Consider the following 16,202-nt stretch of genomic DNA (forward strand, 5'->3'; position numbering starts at 1 on the left):
TTCAAGGATCACCTCCTCCAAGATCAAGAAAGCTCCATCCCAACAAGTAGGAAATCAAAGAAAAGCAGCAGGAGACTGGCATGAGTGAGTAAGGAGCTCCTAACTAAACTCAGACATATAAAGGAAGTGTATGAGGAGTGGAAGCTGGGACAGGTGACCCAGCAGCGATAGCACCAGGAAAGGCAAGGCCTACCTGGAGTTTTATCTGGCAATGTTTCTGAATGTGAACGCATGGAGGTAAGTTTGTGTTATTGATAGGTTTTCCCTATCAAGTTATAAAGAGAAAGAGGGTCTTCATGGCAAAGTAATCCTTGCAGTTTTAAATTTAATTTTCCTCTGAAAATGCAGAAAGTAGCATCACCTTGTAATTATTTTTTATTTAATAACAAATTACCAAGCTACAGTGACCATTGAAACCCATGGACCAGTCAATTGCTTTTATAATTTTAGGTCCTATTGCTGCGTCATGGTGACAGTTGTCTTTATCTGAATTGGGTTACTGACTTGTTTTCTTGATTTGTCTTTGAATTTTGTGGTTGGTGACATGGTTTCACAGGTTTTTGACCCCTAATGGTAATACCAGGGGGTAAATAGAAGATACTAATGACGTCTGCCTTTATTACAGAAGATAGCTTGTAACAATATTCTTGCAACATTCTGTTATATTGAAGTCCCTATTCCCTCCTAAAACATACAGTCACTGCATTTTAAATTAAAGGATTTTTGGTAAATGAATGTCGGTGCCCTTCCTGCTAATGCAGTGCAGTTCTTATCTTGAGCTTGCTGAACAGGAGAAGAGCTGTATTTCTGCCTAATACTGTAAATTGTCTGAGAGACGCTGCCTGCAACTCTGGTGATGAAGACAAATATTACCTTGCTAAGCCCTTTGATTCTTTGCTTTAATAAGCAGGAAAAGCATGTTGATCAAAAAGAGGCTGTTTGTACATATGCTCATAAAACAAACAGCCTGAGCAGGACCTCTGAGAACAGGGAAAGAGAGTATGTCATCCTACAAGGATCTTCAAGCAGTAGACTGTTAGCAGAGCAAACTTGTGTATTTGGCAAGAAGAGTCACTTACTGGGTGATTAAGAGAAAAAGTTGGAGGGTTACAAAAAAGGATTAATAACATATCTTGGCACCTAAAAGGGAGAATATGTGAAAATGTGGAGAGGTCAAGTCAAGGGGCCAGGCTTTGTGCAGCTATATCTTCCATTTAACTAGTGTAAGCTGGAAAAGGAGAGTCAGTACAGATGCTTCTGGGTCTGCAGGAGTCCCAGACTTATGTATATTTAGAGTAGTAAGTCCCAATAGTCAATCTTGGAATGGGAGTAAATATGAGATACACTGTTTTCTTCTCTTCTTTTCTCTTCCTGTATGTCCTGCCAATGTGTCATGCACTTAGCATACCAAACTTGAATCTTGGTTACTTGGGACCGAGGTCTGTAGGATTGATATTCCTGCCAACAGCTGCAGGATGGGTAGCCCTCCAGAAATGGTCCATGGCAACCAGACTGCTGTGCATATTCTCTCTGATTGTGCTTGCAGTTTGTGTTTGCTCCACTATTGTGATTTCTTCACCAGTTTGGAGCCTACATGTTTTCCACTCTATAGTCCTTCACTACATCTTTACAATGCACTGTACTGCTTTCCTCTTTCTGCCTAGAGCAATGTATTCTCCCTTTATTGAGGTATTCTGTGAGCTGGGGCTTCTACTGATTTCAGAGCTCCTTCATTTGCCTTTAATTCAGAGGCGGCTGCTCTTCAACTACCACAACTGTTTGCTCATCCCTGGTTGCAGCTTAGCAGAGTCCACACCAAGATGCACCATTATTTTTCTCTCTTAAAGATACTTATTTTTTGCTGTGGCTGTTGCTTTATCTCCACATAAAATTTTTAGCACCACCCAAAATTTCTTCTATTCTATTTGCAAATATCATAGGCCAGATTTTGTTACACTGAGTTAGCCAGTGTAACACCTGTCTTAGGTACACTCATACCTTTCTCTTAAAAAATGGTCTTGTTGCCATTATCAGTACTCAAAGGGAGTTATTAAAAGTTTCAGCTAGATGTGCTCTGGGGAACATTAAATGACAGTGACTAAACCAGCAGTTAATATACTGTTCTCTAGCTACTAGCCTTTGTGGCACTGTTTCAACAGGGACAATAACAGGAGATTTTTAAGGTAGTTTCCTAATACAGCCTCTGTAGTTGGATGCTGATTTTTTTGTAGCCTCCAGTTGGAGGCTACAAAAATTGATTAGTCCGCAGCTGGTATTGATCTGCCAGCTGTTCTAGTGTTAAGTCTGCCTTGAAGCCCTCTGATAGAACAAAATAACAGCAAACAATTGGATTTCTCTGCTGACATCCAGCGAACTCTAGTTTCGCACCAAATGTCTAAATCCCTTCCTGCAGCAGAGCTTGACCCTCTCAGGACATTTGCAGCTCTGTAGACACTCAGGGATGTTCCTTCTAAAACCGGTCAATTGACCTTAAAATGCATTTTAAAGATCTATTTTGAGGCTGGCCACATCTAACTACAGAGATGACTGGAATGACTGGAATGTCATGGGTTGCCAGTCATTTCTTAGCCTTACTCTTGTTCTTGACTGGGTAAAAGAGTTTCCCACTCTAACACAGACTGTAATAGCAGATTAAATACTAGTATTTCAAGGAGATTGTATGATGCAAATCTGCTTTCTTTTAGTGTGTTGAACTAGAAACCTGTGCTACTCTATGTCTCTTTATCATCAGGGCAATGCTACAAAGAAGCAGCAGAAGACCAAGCATGCATGTTAGACAACAATTGCTGCAAAAGCAGCAATCCACAGACTTTGGGACACACACTGCAGCCCTATGCTCTGAGAGACCACAGCCACTGCAGCACGAGCAAGTGTTTTGTTGGTAAGTGGTTATGAGGACCATAAGGGCTCTTATATGCAAACTGCTTTTCTGAACCTAGTGGGCCAGTAAACATGTCTCCCACTAGGGTAGAAGATGACACCCTGAAAGTGATTTTCCAGTTATTGCAGCACCCTGAAGCAACAGCAAGAGGCTGTTGAACACAACAAGGATGTTTTCCAAGGGTTCCACTGGCTGCATTCTGAAGCACTGAGGAGGCATTTGAACACCCAGATTTACCCCACCCTCAAATGTAGCAGGAGTGATGGTGGAGGTAGCAGATGACCCCATGGCTTTTGTGGTTCTTATTCAGCAGTGGGAATGGCTGATCCCGAGGTTCAACGCGAGACAATACATAGGAGAATACAGTTTAGTTAATTTAGATCAGGTGTCGCTACATGAAGCTTATGAAAAATTTGTTCAGGCTGAAGAGCAGATTTTTGATCATTTACACCATCTGTTTGAACCTGGTGATTATGCCCAGCTCTGTCTTGAAACTGCCAGCATGCATAACTCTTTGTAATCTCACACTATTAATTTATGCTGTATGAAGGCTGTGAAATTTTTAGACTCAGTCAGTACTGTTTTGCAAAGTAAGAGAACTATGTTTTGATCAGTCTTTCTACTTAGCTACCATTATTGTAAAAGCCATTAGGAATGGGGTATGCAGAACCCTACAGTCTATCTTTGATTCCAGAACTATGGACAAAAAGTGGTGTTATTTAATTCATCTAAATAACAGTCACAATAATCTCTGTTTTGCTGGGAGCCTTAGACAGACCTTACAGCTGTGAGGGATCTAACATGCAGAATTGTTACGTAAAGCAAAAGAGCTACATGACAAACTGGGGTGGGCTGTGCACAGGAAGGTCATGTTGAGAGACACCTCCTTTTCTGAGAATCAGCAACATATAAATATACTCATCATCCTCCTGTCTGGGGAGAAAAAGGGTTGGGGGACTTTTAGGCCAAATGATGGTCTTCAATATCTCAAGATCTGCTTCCTCCTTTTACATGATTAACATTATTATGGTGTTAAGGATGTTAGGAAGGTATTTGGGGTAAAAAACTTTTGTGAGCTTTGTCATACATTGTATAACCATGGCCACAGCGGTAAATATTATTGCTGGCTCTCCTTGTCTCACGACTGTGCAGTTAACTTGGGGACAGATAAGGTGCCCCAGTTGGAGGCTGCTGTGCAGGTCTGCGAGTTGTCTGCAGAGGCACAAGACCCTGGCTGTTAAAAACCAAATTGATTGTTTGGCTAAGATTTCTGTGAAAAATGTAAAGCCTATGTAGAAAAACATCACAAATGTAAAGTCTGGACGTGCAGGCTCTGTAACGTAAACGAGCACTGATGTTTGATGCCCATGATCAAAAATCCAGAGGCACGGCAGGGCTGTATTATCTATGACGTGGGACATAGGCAGGATACTGGGACACATAACCCAAACTACATTTTTGCCATGGAGTTAGCAGCGGATGCCCCTTGGGATGAAGAAGAAGGGGCAGAAAGGAAAACTGAATGAGAATGGAAGGACACATGTCTTGTGGACTTTGTTCAGTTGTTTGTGGACACAAAGATTCAGGGCTACACTTTCCTAGCACATAATGCCAAAGGCTGGGATGCTCACTTTGTTGTTAGTCAGCTTCTGAAGGTAAGAGTGGATATGCAGTTTATCACCCAAGGCAGTGAATTCGTATGCATAGAAGTACCCAGCTTGAGTATACATTTCACTGACTAAATTTTCTACCCATGAAATTAAGCAGCCCTCCCCAAGCTTTGGGTATTGAGGGCTGGAAAGGTTATTTCTCCCATTTTTTCAACACTGCTGAAAACCGAATTTATGTGGGGCCTCTTCCACCACTGGAATATTATGGGGTAGATAGCATGATGCTTGAAGAGAAAAAACAGTTCTCGACATGGCACACAGCTAGTCAGGATATTTTTGACTTGCAAAACCAACTGAGTTACTATTGCCAGCAAGATGTAGAAACTTTTGAAATCATACAGGAATGAGATTATGGTGATATCCTGTCACACATTCTATGAGAAAGAAGACAGTGAAAAGGTGAAGGTGAAGATCCCTTACAGTTGCACTATACTGGCCACTATTTGCATGTCCACACACTGGTTTATATTTCTTAAACCTAACACAGTAGCACTCTTCCTTCACATGGTTATCATTTGAGGAAAAAGAGATATACAGCGCCCTTCAGTGGCATACGTATGTGGCTGAAAAGGAAGAATTTATAATCTGTCAAGCATTACAAGGTGGTGAATATCAAATAGGATCCTGCTTCTTGAACATCTATGCAGTTATTGATGGGGTGCCAACAGCTTTTGAATTTAATGGGTACTTTTTCCATGGCTGTATCAAATGCTACCATGAAGATGACCAGAACCCTCTGGCAGAGACCACCTTTGGCTATTTGTATTATACAACACAACAAAAGAGGGACTACCTAAAGAGAGCTGGTTTTCACATCAGATCTATGTGGGAGCGTGAGTTGGCCGCTATGATGAAATCAGATGGGAAGCTTGCACAGTTCTTAGCCAGGACCAAACTGCCCACACCAGTGGTCACCAGAGATGTGCTTGTTGGTGGCAGGACAAATGCCATTTGTCCATGTCACAAAGCAGCTTCCAATGAAAAGATAGATTTCTATGATTTTACTAGTCTCTCTCCCTTCATCCACAAAACAAAACAAGTCTTTTGGACTCCCCAAAGTTATTTTTGAGAATTTTGACACCCTGACAACCTGCTTTGGGATGGTCAAAGTAAAGGTGTACTTGCCTCTTGGACTGTTTTTTGCCTGTGCTTCCTACGCAGACAGAAGTGGACAAGCCCCTTGAGACTCCTGAGACCTCTGACCAGGAGGAGTTGGATTATGTACACACACAGTATTGGAAGAATGCACAAGTACACTAGGGCAACACAAGCATATTTCTTCCTGGGACAGCCAGGGAAGTTGTGCTGTTCATAACCGTGCTCACTGGTTCTGGAGAAACACAGGTCCTAGGGAGCCAGTTGCTCAGGTAAACACCTAGAAATGTTTCTTTGGCATAGAGGTCTGCTGAAAAAACTCAAGGAAGCTGTTAAGTGTCCATCCTCACATGCAGTCAAAGACCACATGTCTCCACTGATTTATTTCTATCATGTTGTCAAATACCCTGTACACAATCATACTAACAGTGGTGATCAAGGCCCCTGTAAAGTGTACTTCTGCTCTCAGGTTTTCCGTTTTTACCTGAAAATAACAATCAGCAGATTCTTTGCCTGGAGATAGGTCAAAGGCAAACTTGGTATAGCCACTGGTGAACTCTTCCCTGTCAACCATCAGGGAATGGCCTTTCATACTGCTGCCAATCATCTGAATGAGCCGTATGTACTCTCTCACACAGACATTCTCAAAATGCAGTGCTGGCATTGGGTTTCACTGGCATTAGTTCACCATCCACATACAGGGCCACAAAATTTGTATCATAGTGCTTGAAGTTGAAAGGGTTCTTAGCATAACAGCTCTTTAAAAGCATTGCAGTCTATGAACCCAATAACAAGAATTTTGTGCAGCTGTTCCAGAAACAAATTTTCCTGGTTGCTGATACAGCTGCCGGCTGGTATGCTGGACACTTTCAAGCCCATTTGGTGCACTGGCTGTTTTGCACTAGACATTAGTAATGCCCCAGTGTGCCCCAAACGCGCTCCAGGTGCCACCCACACTTTCTTCACAAACAGCAAGGCCTACGTAATGACCTGTCCCTGCTGGTGGGGAGCTGATCAAACAAAAACTGTCTTTGATGCACATCAGCTCATTTTTACATTCACACTGTTCAACAAAAGGTTGCCTTAAAAGAACAGATCACCATGGAGCAGTCCAAATAGCTCAGTCCTACTCTGGGCCATCAGAGCCAACCAACCGTTGCCTAAGCTGCTGATTACCGATGCGATCCAGTGTGCCCACTTCCTGCTGCCCGGCTGTGTGATTGCAGAACAACCCCATGGAGAAATGCATTGACAATGTGTCATGGCTGTAACCAAGAGGCAACTCAATGAGGGTGTGACAGCTGGTCCCCCAGCGTAACCTCCAGCTAGCTGCAAACAGAGTCTAGTGGGTAACTCACGAGGTCCACAGCCTCACCAGCACATGGGTTGGACCTGTCAGCTTTTACAATCTTGCAGCAAAGGTACAGCAGGGTGTTGTTCAGATCTACATAATCTTCCCCATTCTCAGCTATGAAAAGTCCAGAGGTACTGACTTTCTGCAACAGTAAAAAGTGAAGGCACCTCAATAAAAAGGCTTTTCTCAAAGCAAGTCTGTGTTGGGGACACTTCAAACAAACCCAGCATGGATTTGGTACACTCTTCTGAGCAGCCATGACTGAAAGCCATCCCTTTAAAAATATATTTCCCTTTCTACAGGTAGAATGGGACCTCTTTCTCTGGGTTTTCTGTTTCTTCTGCATTGTTCAGCCTGGCTTCTTGTTCTTTTTCTTCTTTTCATCCTGGCCAGGCTGTTGTCTGGTGTCCCCCTTCCTTTTTCTTTTAAGGGGCTGGGTGGACCTTCCCTCTGGGGCATAACATGCACTGCTTTCTTTTATGGCTTTTTTTTTGAACACAAATAAGTGCCATGCCTTCCTGATTTGCTGGCATTTCCAACTTGTTTGGGACAACCTTGGAAACACGTCCAAATATGTTTTGCAGTATCTTGAGTGGTGCTGTTAATGTGTTGCTTAACAATTTCCAAACCCCTTTTCAGTCATGGGATGGTCTTTCTAAACAGGCTACAGAATTTACCCACAACACCATGCTTCACACAAACCAGCTTGAAAACCAGGGAGACCATTGTCAGCCTGGGCTTTGTAATAATTCACATGTGAGGATGGGTTGCCATAATTTTTTACCACTACCATTTTGGTGTGGTTTCTTAAAATATTAGATACTTCCAGGGTTGAAGATGCAGTTCACAATCATTTACCCAAAGCAAAATGAGATGTGTTTATGCTGGTCAGTCATTATTTCAATGCTGATTGTGTTGATGTGCTGGCATTCTACCAGCACATAGTGCAGCTTATCATACGTCACTGTAATGACCTCATTGTTATTATCACTGGTCGAACACAGACTAATAATGGAATCACAAATTCCCCAACAAGTTGGTGCTTTGCAAGATGTGTGTAGTGATGAAACAAGTTAAACCCTCCAGTGATGTCCATCAGACAGGGCAATTTCTTAGCAGCAACCTGCAGAGAAGCCTCCAAAATATGTGTAAGATCTCTGTTTGTGGAACAAGCATAAGGCTTTTATCCTCTTTAAGCTTTGTTTTTACTATGATGGGGTCACCGACCAGGTCCACTGCTGGAGAGTTGATGGCTGAAGTTCTCTTGTGGGGGTTAATATGATGGTTCACATGTTCCATCAACATGAAAGGGACAGATAGATAGTAGCCTTTCTGCAAAGTATACTGCCATATCTTACCCTGCAGTGGTATTTCAAAGGTAGCATCTTTGCTGATGTTATCCCAGCTGTGTGGGTACAGTATTTCCACCAGCCCCATCTCCCACCTGCCTGAGGACTCAAGGCACCTCACTAGCTCTACAGGAAAGTTCATGCTGGTGTATTGTGGAACAATGCCAGTGCTGGCATTGCTGGCAAGCATGATGTTCTATGATCCCCTGTTTGCCACCCGTCCTTTTTCCCCTGATCCGCTGCCAGTCACTAGATGTTCTGGACATGGGAAGCTCCTGTCCAACTGTTAAATTTCTGGGGGCAGCCCCGACACTTCTCCAGCAGCTGTTTTCTTTCTTCCTTTCCCTTTTGCAGATATGTTCTTCCCAGTTCAGTAGATTCTGTCCTCTTCAGGATTCATTTTTTTAAGTTCTTCAGGGTAAAATGTCCCCTCAATTGCTTTGTGATCACAATCTGTTAAGTAGTATGCAGGCAGCTGTCCCCTTTTCACAATTTCAGCTACTACGAAAATCTCATCTGCAAACATCTGCTCATAACCTTTCTCAAATCTCCTTTTTGTTCTAGACTCCCTGATACAGTCTCCCTTTTTGAGCAGAGGCACAGATTCTTTACACTTAACCCCATATATGGTTTTCCAAACCATTGCAGAGTTTAAAATATTCATGTCCATAGGCCTGGCTCTGGTAGCTTGGTGGAAGCTCTTCATGAACTTTGACAACACATCAACATAGCAATAAGTGTTGCATGTTGTAAAATATCTCCACACCTTGGTTTTGAGCATCCTGTTAAAAGGTCCTATGACAGAGGTTTTTACTTCATTATTAGTAATAACATGGTGAACATTATCTGCTTTAACAGCATGTTTAAAGCTTGGTTTAAAAATTCTTTTCCCTGGTCCATCTGTAATTTCTCAGGCTTGCACTGTCTTCCGAGATTGTTTTAAAAGCCCCAGCTACCTCAGAACATGTTTTGCCTTTTGGAGCAATGGCTGAGGCAAGCTTGGATAATATGTATATCACTGATAAGATGTACTAAACACCATCATGATGATGGAGAATTTGCATATCCACCAAGTCGGCTTCCCATGGTGCATCCACCTCTGCCACAACCACCTGTTTCTTTTAAAGTACTTTCTTGCTGCCTTGTCTAAGCTATAAGCACCCTGGTTTGCAAGCCAGTTGCCAGCTGGTTTCTGTAGAGATCAGTAGTTCGCCTTTTAGAAGCTTCAAAAAGGGGATATATATCCCCAAAGCTTCCCACCTCCCCAGGAGGACAGTAGATCTCTGCTAGCAGAAGCTGTGGTCTACTCCCATGCTATTACACCTGCTTATGAAAGGAAACACTGGACAATCAATTTAACTCAATTACAAAGAAACTTTGCTAACAGGGTATGAGGAGAGTTAGTTAGCAGTCAGACTTCTCCAGGATTTTTCCTTTTTTTCACTTGAACACCGCTGTCACTTCTGTGCCCATGCTCCTTTCTTTGGCAGCTGCATGCCCAGACAGGAAGGCAGACAAGTCATAGCACGCTCCCGATTCCCCCTCACTCAGTCAGACAGAGCTTCCTGAAACCTTTTGTAAGGTCATTGACCTAAGGATAAGGCAACATATATAGCAGCAGCCTGCACCCCACAGTGGTCTTACAGGTAGCTGGAAGATCCCCCCCAATCATGGGCAAAGGGAGCTCTCCCTGCCACCCACCCTCTCTGCGTGACACACCTCCAAATCCAGTTTGTGGTTCACAAGCCCATCGGCTGGTTCGTCTGCTTCACATGGTCGGTTGGGGGATTCCCTTAAGGTCTTTTCCTTCTTGGTCCAGCTCATAGGATCGGTCTGTGCATGTGACAGGCTTTGCACCAGGGGCTCCTTGGTGGCCTCCTGGGAGGGGTCTGTAGCCCTCAGGCACATTCCAACATGTCTGTGCCCCACCACCCTTTTGGCATCCCTCTGCCCTCTTCAAGTCCCCCCCACCCCGGACATGTAGTACTTGTTCTGCAGCCTGGTGAAGTGCAGGACCTTGACCTGGCTTATTCATTCCATTAGCTCTTATTAAAGAATGTTTTACCCATTTTATACCATTGCTTTTAGGGCTACATATATTTCTGTATCTTGATAAATGTGTGTACGTTATCTATTATATACTGTAGGATAGTCATAGTACCTCTATCATATAGTACAGTGTATAGTGTACCCTTGTATAAATAAATAAAATGTATATTTATAAACATTTATACACTCCTTTCTATTTATAATTCTATATATGTATATATTATCTATATCATTCTGGTGGGTTAGCCTTGGCCAGCTGCCAGCTGCCCACCCAGCCACTCTCTCATGCCTCCTCAACAGAACAGTGGGGAAAAATAAGATGGGAAAGATCATGGGTTGACATAAGGACAGGGAGATCACTGACCAATTACTACTGTCACAGGCAAACCAGACTCAACTTGGGGAAAATTAATTTCATTTACAGCAAACCAAAACCAGAGTTGGATGGTAAGAAACAAAATCTAAACCACCTTCCCACCCAACCCCCCACTTCTTCAGGTTCAACTTCACTCCTTCATTGCTGACTCCGCTACCTTCATCCCACCCTGAGCAGCACAGGGGGATGGAGATTAGGGTCAGTCTGTAACAGCTCCTCCCTGCTGCTCCTTCCTCCTCACACACTTTTTTGAATCGTGATGATGATGTAGGTTTCTGGGGGGCAATTGAGACTGTCAAGAACAGTGCAACATTTGATAAACCCTATGAGGAGTAGTGGGCCAGAAGAAAAAAAAAATCTCATCTACTCAAGATTTTGCCTTTGCCAACAGCCAATGGAGATACTGGCTTCCAAAAAGAGTATTTATGGACAGGTCATGGCCTTTCTCCATTACACCTTCCACCCTTTCAGCATGCAATACTGTTCTGGTCGTCAGGGTGCTGTGACTTGGTTGCTGTTCCTTGCCTGGTCTGCCTCCTATGCCCTGGGAATCCTGCCTTCCTTGTGCTCTGCAGTCCGCCAAGTGCTGCCAGGTGTTGGACATGGAAAAGCTGCAGGCAGAAAACATGGAAAGAAGAAAAACAGGAAAACTGCCTGGCTGTAGCTCTGCACAGCTGTGCATTCTCCATTGTCTGGCATCTCACTTGCTGGATGACAGGAGATGCTCCAAGGTACATTGTACATAGTCAAACAGGGCCTGAAACTGTAACTTAGAGGAGGGACCTAACATGAGTTTGGGGGAGTGATTGGTTGTGTCTCTGAAGATCTCAAACTGGGCAGTTTCTGTTCTTAGCAGGGAAGATTAAAGAACAAGTGAACTGCACGTGTCATGACTGCTTTTATGCAGTTTAAACACTGGTGGAGCTGAAATAGCTGACCTATGTGTGCATGTTGACAGACCTGTGTATGTTCATGTCCAGGTGCTTTCTTTTCTTAGTGTTAAGAGTTGACTACAAGTCCCCAAGTATTTCAGCAGGAATGTGTGAGTGGATAACCTTGTCTCCCATGACTTAAAGCCCCGCATGCTATTCAAAATGCAGGGTCCAATCCTGTGATAGCTTCTGCAGCCCCAAAGACCCTACAGGAGCATAACAACATGGTAGAAAAGCCCAAAATCTGCAGCTGCTTTTCTGAAAGGAGACTCTCCACCACTCTCCAAAGCTTCCAGACCAGGAGGCTATGAGAAGAGGATGCATTGCCCATGCAGGATGTTTCCACATATATAGAGGGTACATACTCAGAATACTGTGTAAGGAAAAGCATCCTTGGACTTAACACTATTTTCATATGCGGTTTGGCCTCTTGGTGGTGAATAGATGGCAAAATAGCATCATCAACCCCTGCTTAGTTGAATCTGATCCATATAAATAAATAATAAATAATCCCCTGCTTAGTGTGTTTTTAACAGTATACTCCCAACACAGATCATCCATAGTTAGAGCACTTTCTTGCAATCTCAGCACTGTGCTCTTAAGCATTTATTTGATTGGAAGAAGACAGTAATTCTTGCCAAAGCTACAGCTGAGCCACTAGTGAAGATAACATAAATCCTAAATTCAACTGGTTTTGTTTTTCTTGCTATAGCTGAAGGAACTGAATATTCTACAGTGAGGATAGGATGGTAGGCTAACACGAGTAAAGAGAGAAATTATTTATTTAGAACACATTAGGAACACTGTTCACAGTACATCATAACAGACTGACTACATAATGGGATGATCATAAAAGGGTGACTTAAAGCAAAGAAAAGACAAAGCATAGATTATAGGCTAGTTGTGGAAACTGGTGTTTTTTTCCCTCCCATAAGCAAAGCTGTATGAATAAAGACTGTCTCATACTATTTCTGCACAGGTAAAAGATTGATTTACTCAATCTGTGTGTTTTCTTTATTTTGTATAAACATACCAATACTTAGATTAACACTTCCATATAGTTTACAATGTTTAATTTAAATACAGTATTATGTCTCATTGACTTGTTGACTTAAGGTGCAATTTATCAAAACCTACAGGAAAAATTTTCTTCTTCTCTTAATCAGTTCTCTTTGGCACGCTTCTGTTTATTTAAATACAAAAGTGTAGGATTTAATTGAGTATATAACACTGCAGAAACTTGAAGGGTTTTTTGTTAGCATGAGTGCAATTTTAGGTTTACCACAAGCTTATTTACAAAGAACTGTATATGAATTTCAGTTTACTTTACATGGAAAATGGCTATCAACTTTAATGTGCAAGGCAAAAAAAATTTGTTACGGCAACTCCTCCCTTGAGAGAGTGATTTTTGCACCATGGAAATCTTGTATAAAATGTTTTAGAAAATGGAGATTTCTTACAAGGAAGTTCTTGGTGCTTCTTATCCTATAGCAAGCCACCTGAAGACATGACTTTCTGGGTCCAGAAATGCTTCATAAGATACAGTTTAGCTGACACGTTGGCACGGTAGTAGTGTTGCAGCTACAAACTTGAATGTTCAACTGGCAAACTAAACCAAGGAGCAAAAAACCAACCAGTCTGTGTAAAAAGTGTAGTGACAGTGGCTTCGTTCTAGAAAAAGGTATGCTTCCTGTATTCTTGATTTTATACCTGTTTTTATTCCAAGGAGGAAAGGTTTAGAATTTGCACTATGCATTGCTATATTGTCTATTTTCATCTTCATCACCTCTGCCTACTTTTGGGCTGATTAATATTTGGTTAGAGTCAAAGGTGAACAACAGTAAACGGACTTATTTCTGCTTCTGATGGAGAAGTACTAGGAGGCCATCAAAGTGGACCTAAATCAGTGAAGCGTCACTTTACAAAAACTCTTCAAACACCAGAAGAGCAAACCCACAACAATCTACGTCACATCTGAAGGCCAATCCCAGCAGCTGGCATTCATGTGAAAGGCATGCGGAAACCTAGCTACATAAACACTGGAAATCCTTGCATGCCCATTTATTTCACAATTAAAGAACAATGAAACCCTGTTCACAGTAATACATTTATTACAAAGCCTTTCTGGTCTCTTCCTTCCTGAATCACCCAAGTGGTATCCTCTCAGCTGCAGAAATGAGTATTTTGGCACGTGATCAAGTTACAGTAGGTGTCAAGTACAGTGCAATCTGTTCAGAAGGCAAGGATGTTAAAAGGGATTTCATACAGGTGCTTTGTAATGTGGGTAAGATGTGAACTTCTGTGCTACTCCTGAGTAAAACATGTTTGGCTGTTCCAGTGAAGATACCCATTTATGAGCATGCTGATTCCAAAGAGGCAATTGATAGCCTCAGCAATAGTGTATATACTTAAAAAAAAAAAAAAAAAAAAAAAAAAGTATTTTACAGCTGTCTTTTTCTTCAACTTATCAGCAAGGACTAAGAGTGGTGAGTTCAAATTGTTGGGAGAGGTGATGAGAAGGGGGCAGAACTGGTAAGGAGAATCAGAGTCTGTGTAATAAATCAAATGCATGTGAGATGCAATTCATTCTCAATTATCCTTTAAGCTTTTTGAGATATTGCATATGGCCATGTCCTTTAGTGTTCCTGTTCTACCTGAAAGCTACTGGCTTTAGAACTGAGATGTCTGTGTGAAGGATATGGTGTCAGACTTATCCACAGCAAATCCTCCATTGACGTACGATTTCTTGGTCTCTGTTTCATCATTATCAAGTATTGTTGTTTCCAAGGCAAAAGGATTGACTATGTTGACTTCAGAGGTGACATCCATCTGCTCCAGCTCCTTTTTAGAGAGCTTCTCCACTATCCCTGTACCAAAGGCATCTCCCAAGACATTCACCATTGTTCTGAATCGATCCCTACGGAATAAAAATGTTGTCAGACAAACTACTCTGTAAGTTACTTAGAAAATCCTTTAGTAGAAAGTAAGCTACTCCAGCAAACGCAGAGCTGGAGTTTTTTTCCCCAGTGCAGATTTGGTGTAATTCTCCAATTAAAAGAAAAAAATCTTGTAGAACAAGAAACAGAATTTTCCCCACATGTATTTGAAGAAACCTGGAGTCACTTTCATAACAAATTAATTTGTACAGGGTGTGCAAAACTGCAAGTCACATCACTAGTCTGTTAGAGCAGTAATCACACTGCTGTGCATAGCCTTACAAAATGTTGTAGGGATCACTTCTCAGGCCCTGAAGTATGCTACACAGCTTGTTCTCTTTGTGATGAGACTGCTTTTGTTGGGAGGAGAGACTATGGGGTGCAGCAGAAAAGTCTGCATTGTGCCTTTTGTCTTTCTAACAGACATTTCCTCAGCCAGAAGCGTGCCTAGCCCAGTATCTTCAATATACTGGCCCAAACCCTGGAAATAGGAAAGGCTGTCTTCTGTTAGCTTCTCATTGTTAATGGACTGAAGTACGAAATCACATTGAACAAGTCACTTAGAGGAATATGATACTTCTGTACTGTTGATTTTTCTCCCAACAGGAATGTGACTTGCAGGCCTTAAAAGTCTGCCACTACTTGTCAGAGGAGCAACAAAACCAAGCAATATAGCGAAATTTGAAAATTGGTGTGGGAGTAAGGTAAGGACAGTGGAAGGTCATGCTTCCCTGTTTTTCTTTTCAGCTACCCAGCACTGCAAGGGCTTTGTAGCAGAATGAGTTGCTCTGCCTGTGGAGAGATGTTGGGGTGGATATACTCACAAATAGAAGGGACTGCAAAAACAAAAGTGAAGTAAATGAGCATGTCTTATATACATATTCTTCAACTACAACTGCTGATCTCCAGTGCTAAGTGCCCATGTATTCTCCATGTTCATAATACTTCGATTCTATTCTCAAAATTTTTCTATTCTTCTTCAAAAACATGGAAGTACTCCTCAAGCCTATGTAATAAAACCTTGGTAAGTTCAGAATTAACTAGAGGATTGTTAATGAGCCACTAGTAGCAGGTTGCAAAATAATACATATTAGGCAATAAGTACAAAAGGCGAAAGTGTTAATAATCTACATGGCATCATGATGTGCATTCCATCTGCTGAGGTGCAAAATGCACTGGCAATGATCCCTGGTACATGAAATTAATCTTTAATTTCCTTTACACAGCAAGACACTTTAATCTGAAAAATATCTCAATTAGAATCAGAAACAGCTTGAATTCTTTGTCTGTTTCATGGTGGAAAAGCTAGCTTCCATGTATTTGTACTGTGCCTAAGAATCACATAAATTGTGGACTTTCAAAGTGGAGATGAGATCAGATTTGTAAAACTATGATTTCTATGAGAAATAGGGAATTACTGTTCCCTTTCTCTCTCTCACTCCCCTAAAAGAGTTAGAGGGCATCAAATAGAATGATTAGGACATAGATTAAAACAAACAAAATTAAATATGTCTCTGTGCTACACATTGTTATGTTGTG

At 41.9% G+C, this 16,202-nt stretch overlaps 1 protein-coding gene across 1 annotated transcript in view; it reads right to left on the minus strand.

Moving 5' to 3' along the window:
* Positions 1-12,491: 12,491 nt before the first annotated feature.
* Positions 12,492-16,202, minus strand: part of SLC1A1 (solute carrier family 1 member 1) — a 56,731-nt gene continuing 53,020 nt past the window's right edge. The window contains exon 12 of the mRNA XM_052778258.1: positions 12,492-14,644. Within this exon, the coding sequence (XP_052634218.1) occupies positions 14,398-14,644 (247 nt within the window). The 3' untranslated portion in view covers positions 12,492-14,397. The remainder of the gene's footprint in view (positions 14,645-16,202) is intronic.

Source organism: Harpia harpyja, chromosome Z, assembly GCF_026419915.1.
Source record: "Harpia harpyja isolate bHarHar1 chromosome Z, bHarHar1 primary haplotype, whole genome shotgun sequence".
In the NCBI taxonomy this organism is placed as follows: domain Eukaryota; kingdom Metazoa; phylum Chordata; class Aves; order Accipitriformes; family Accipitridae; genus Harpia; species Harpia harpyja.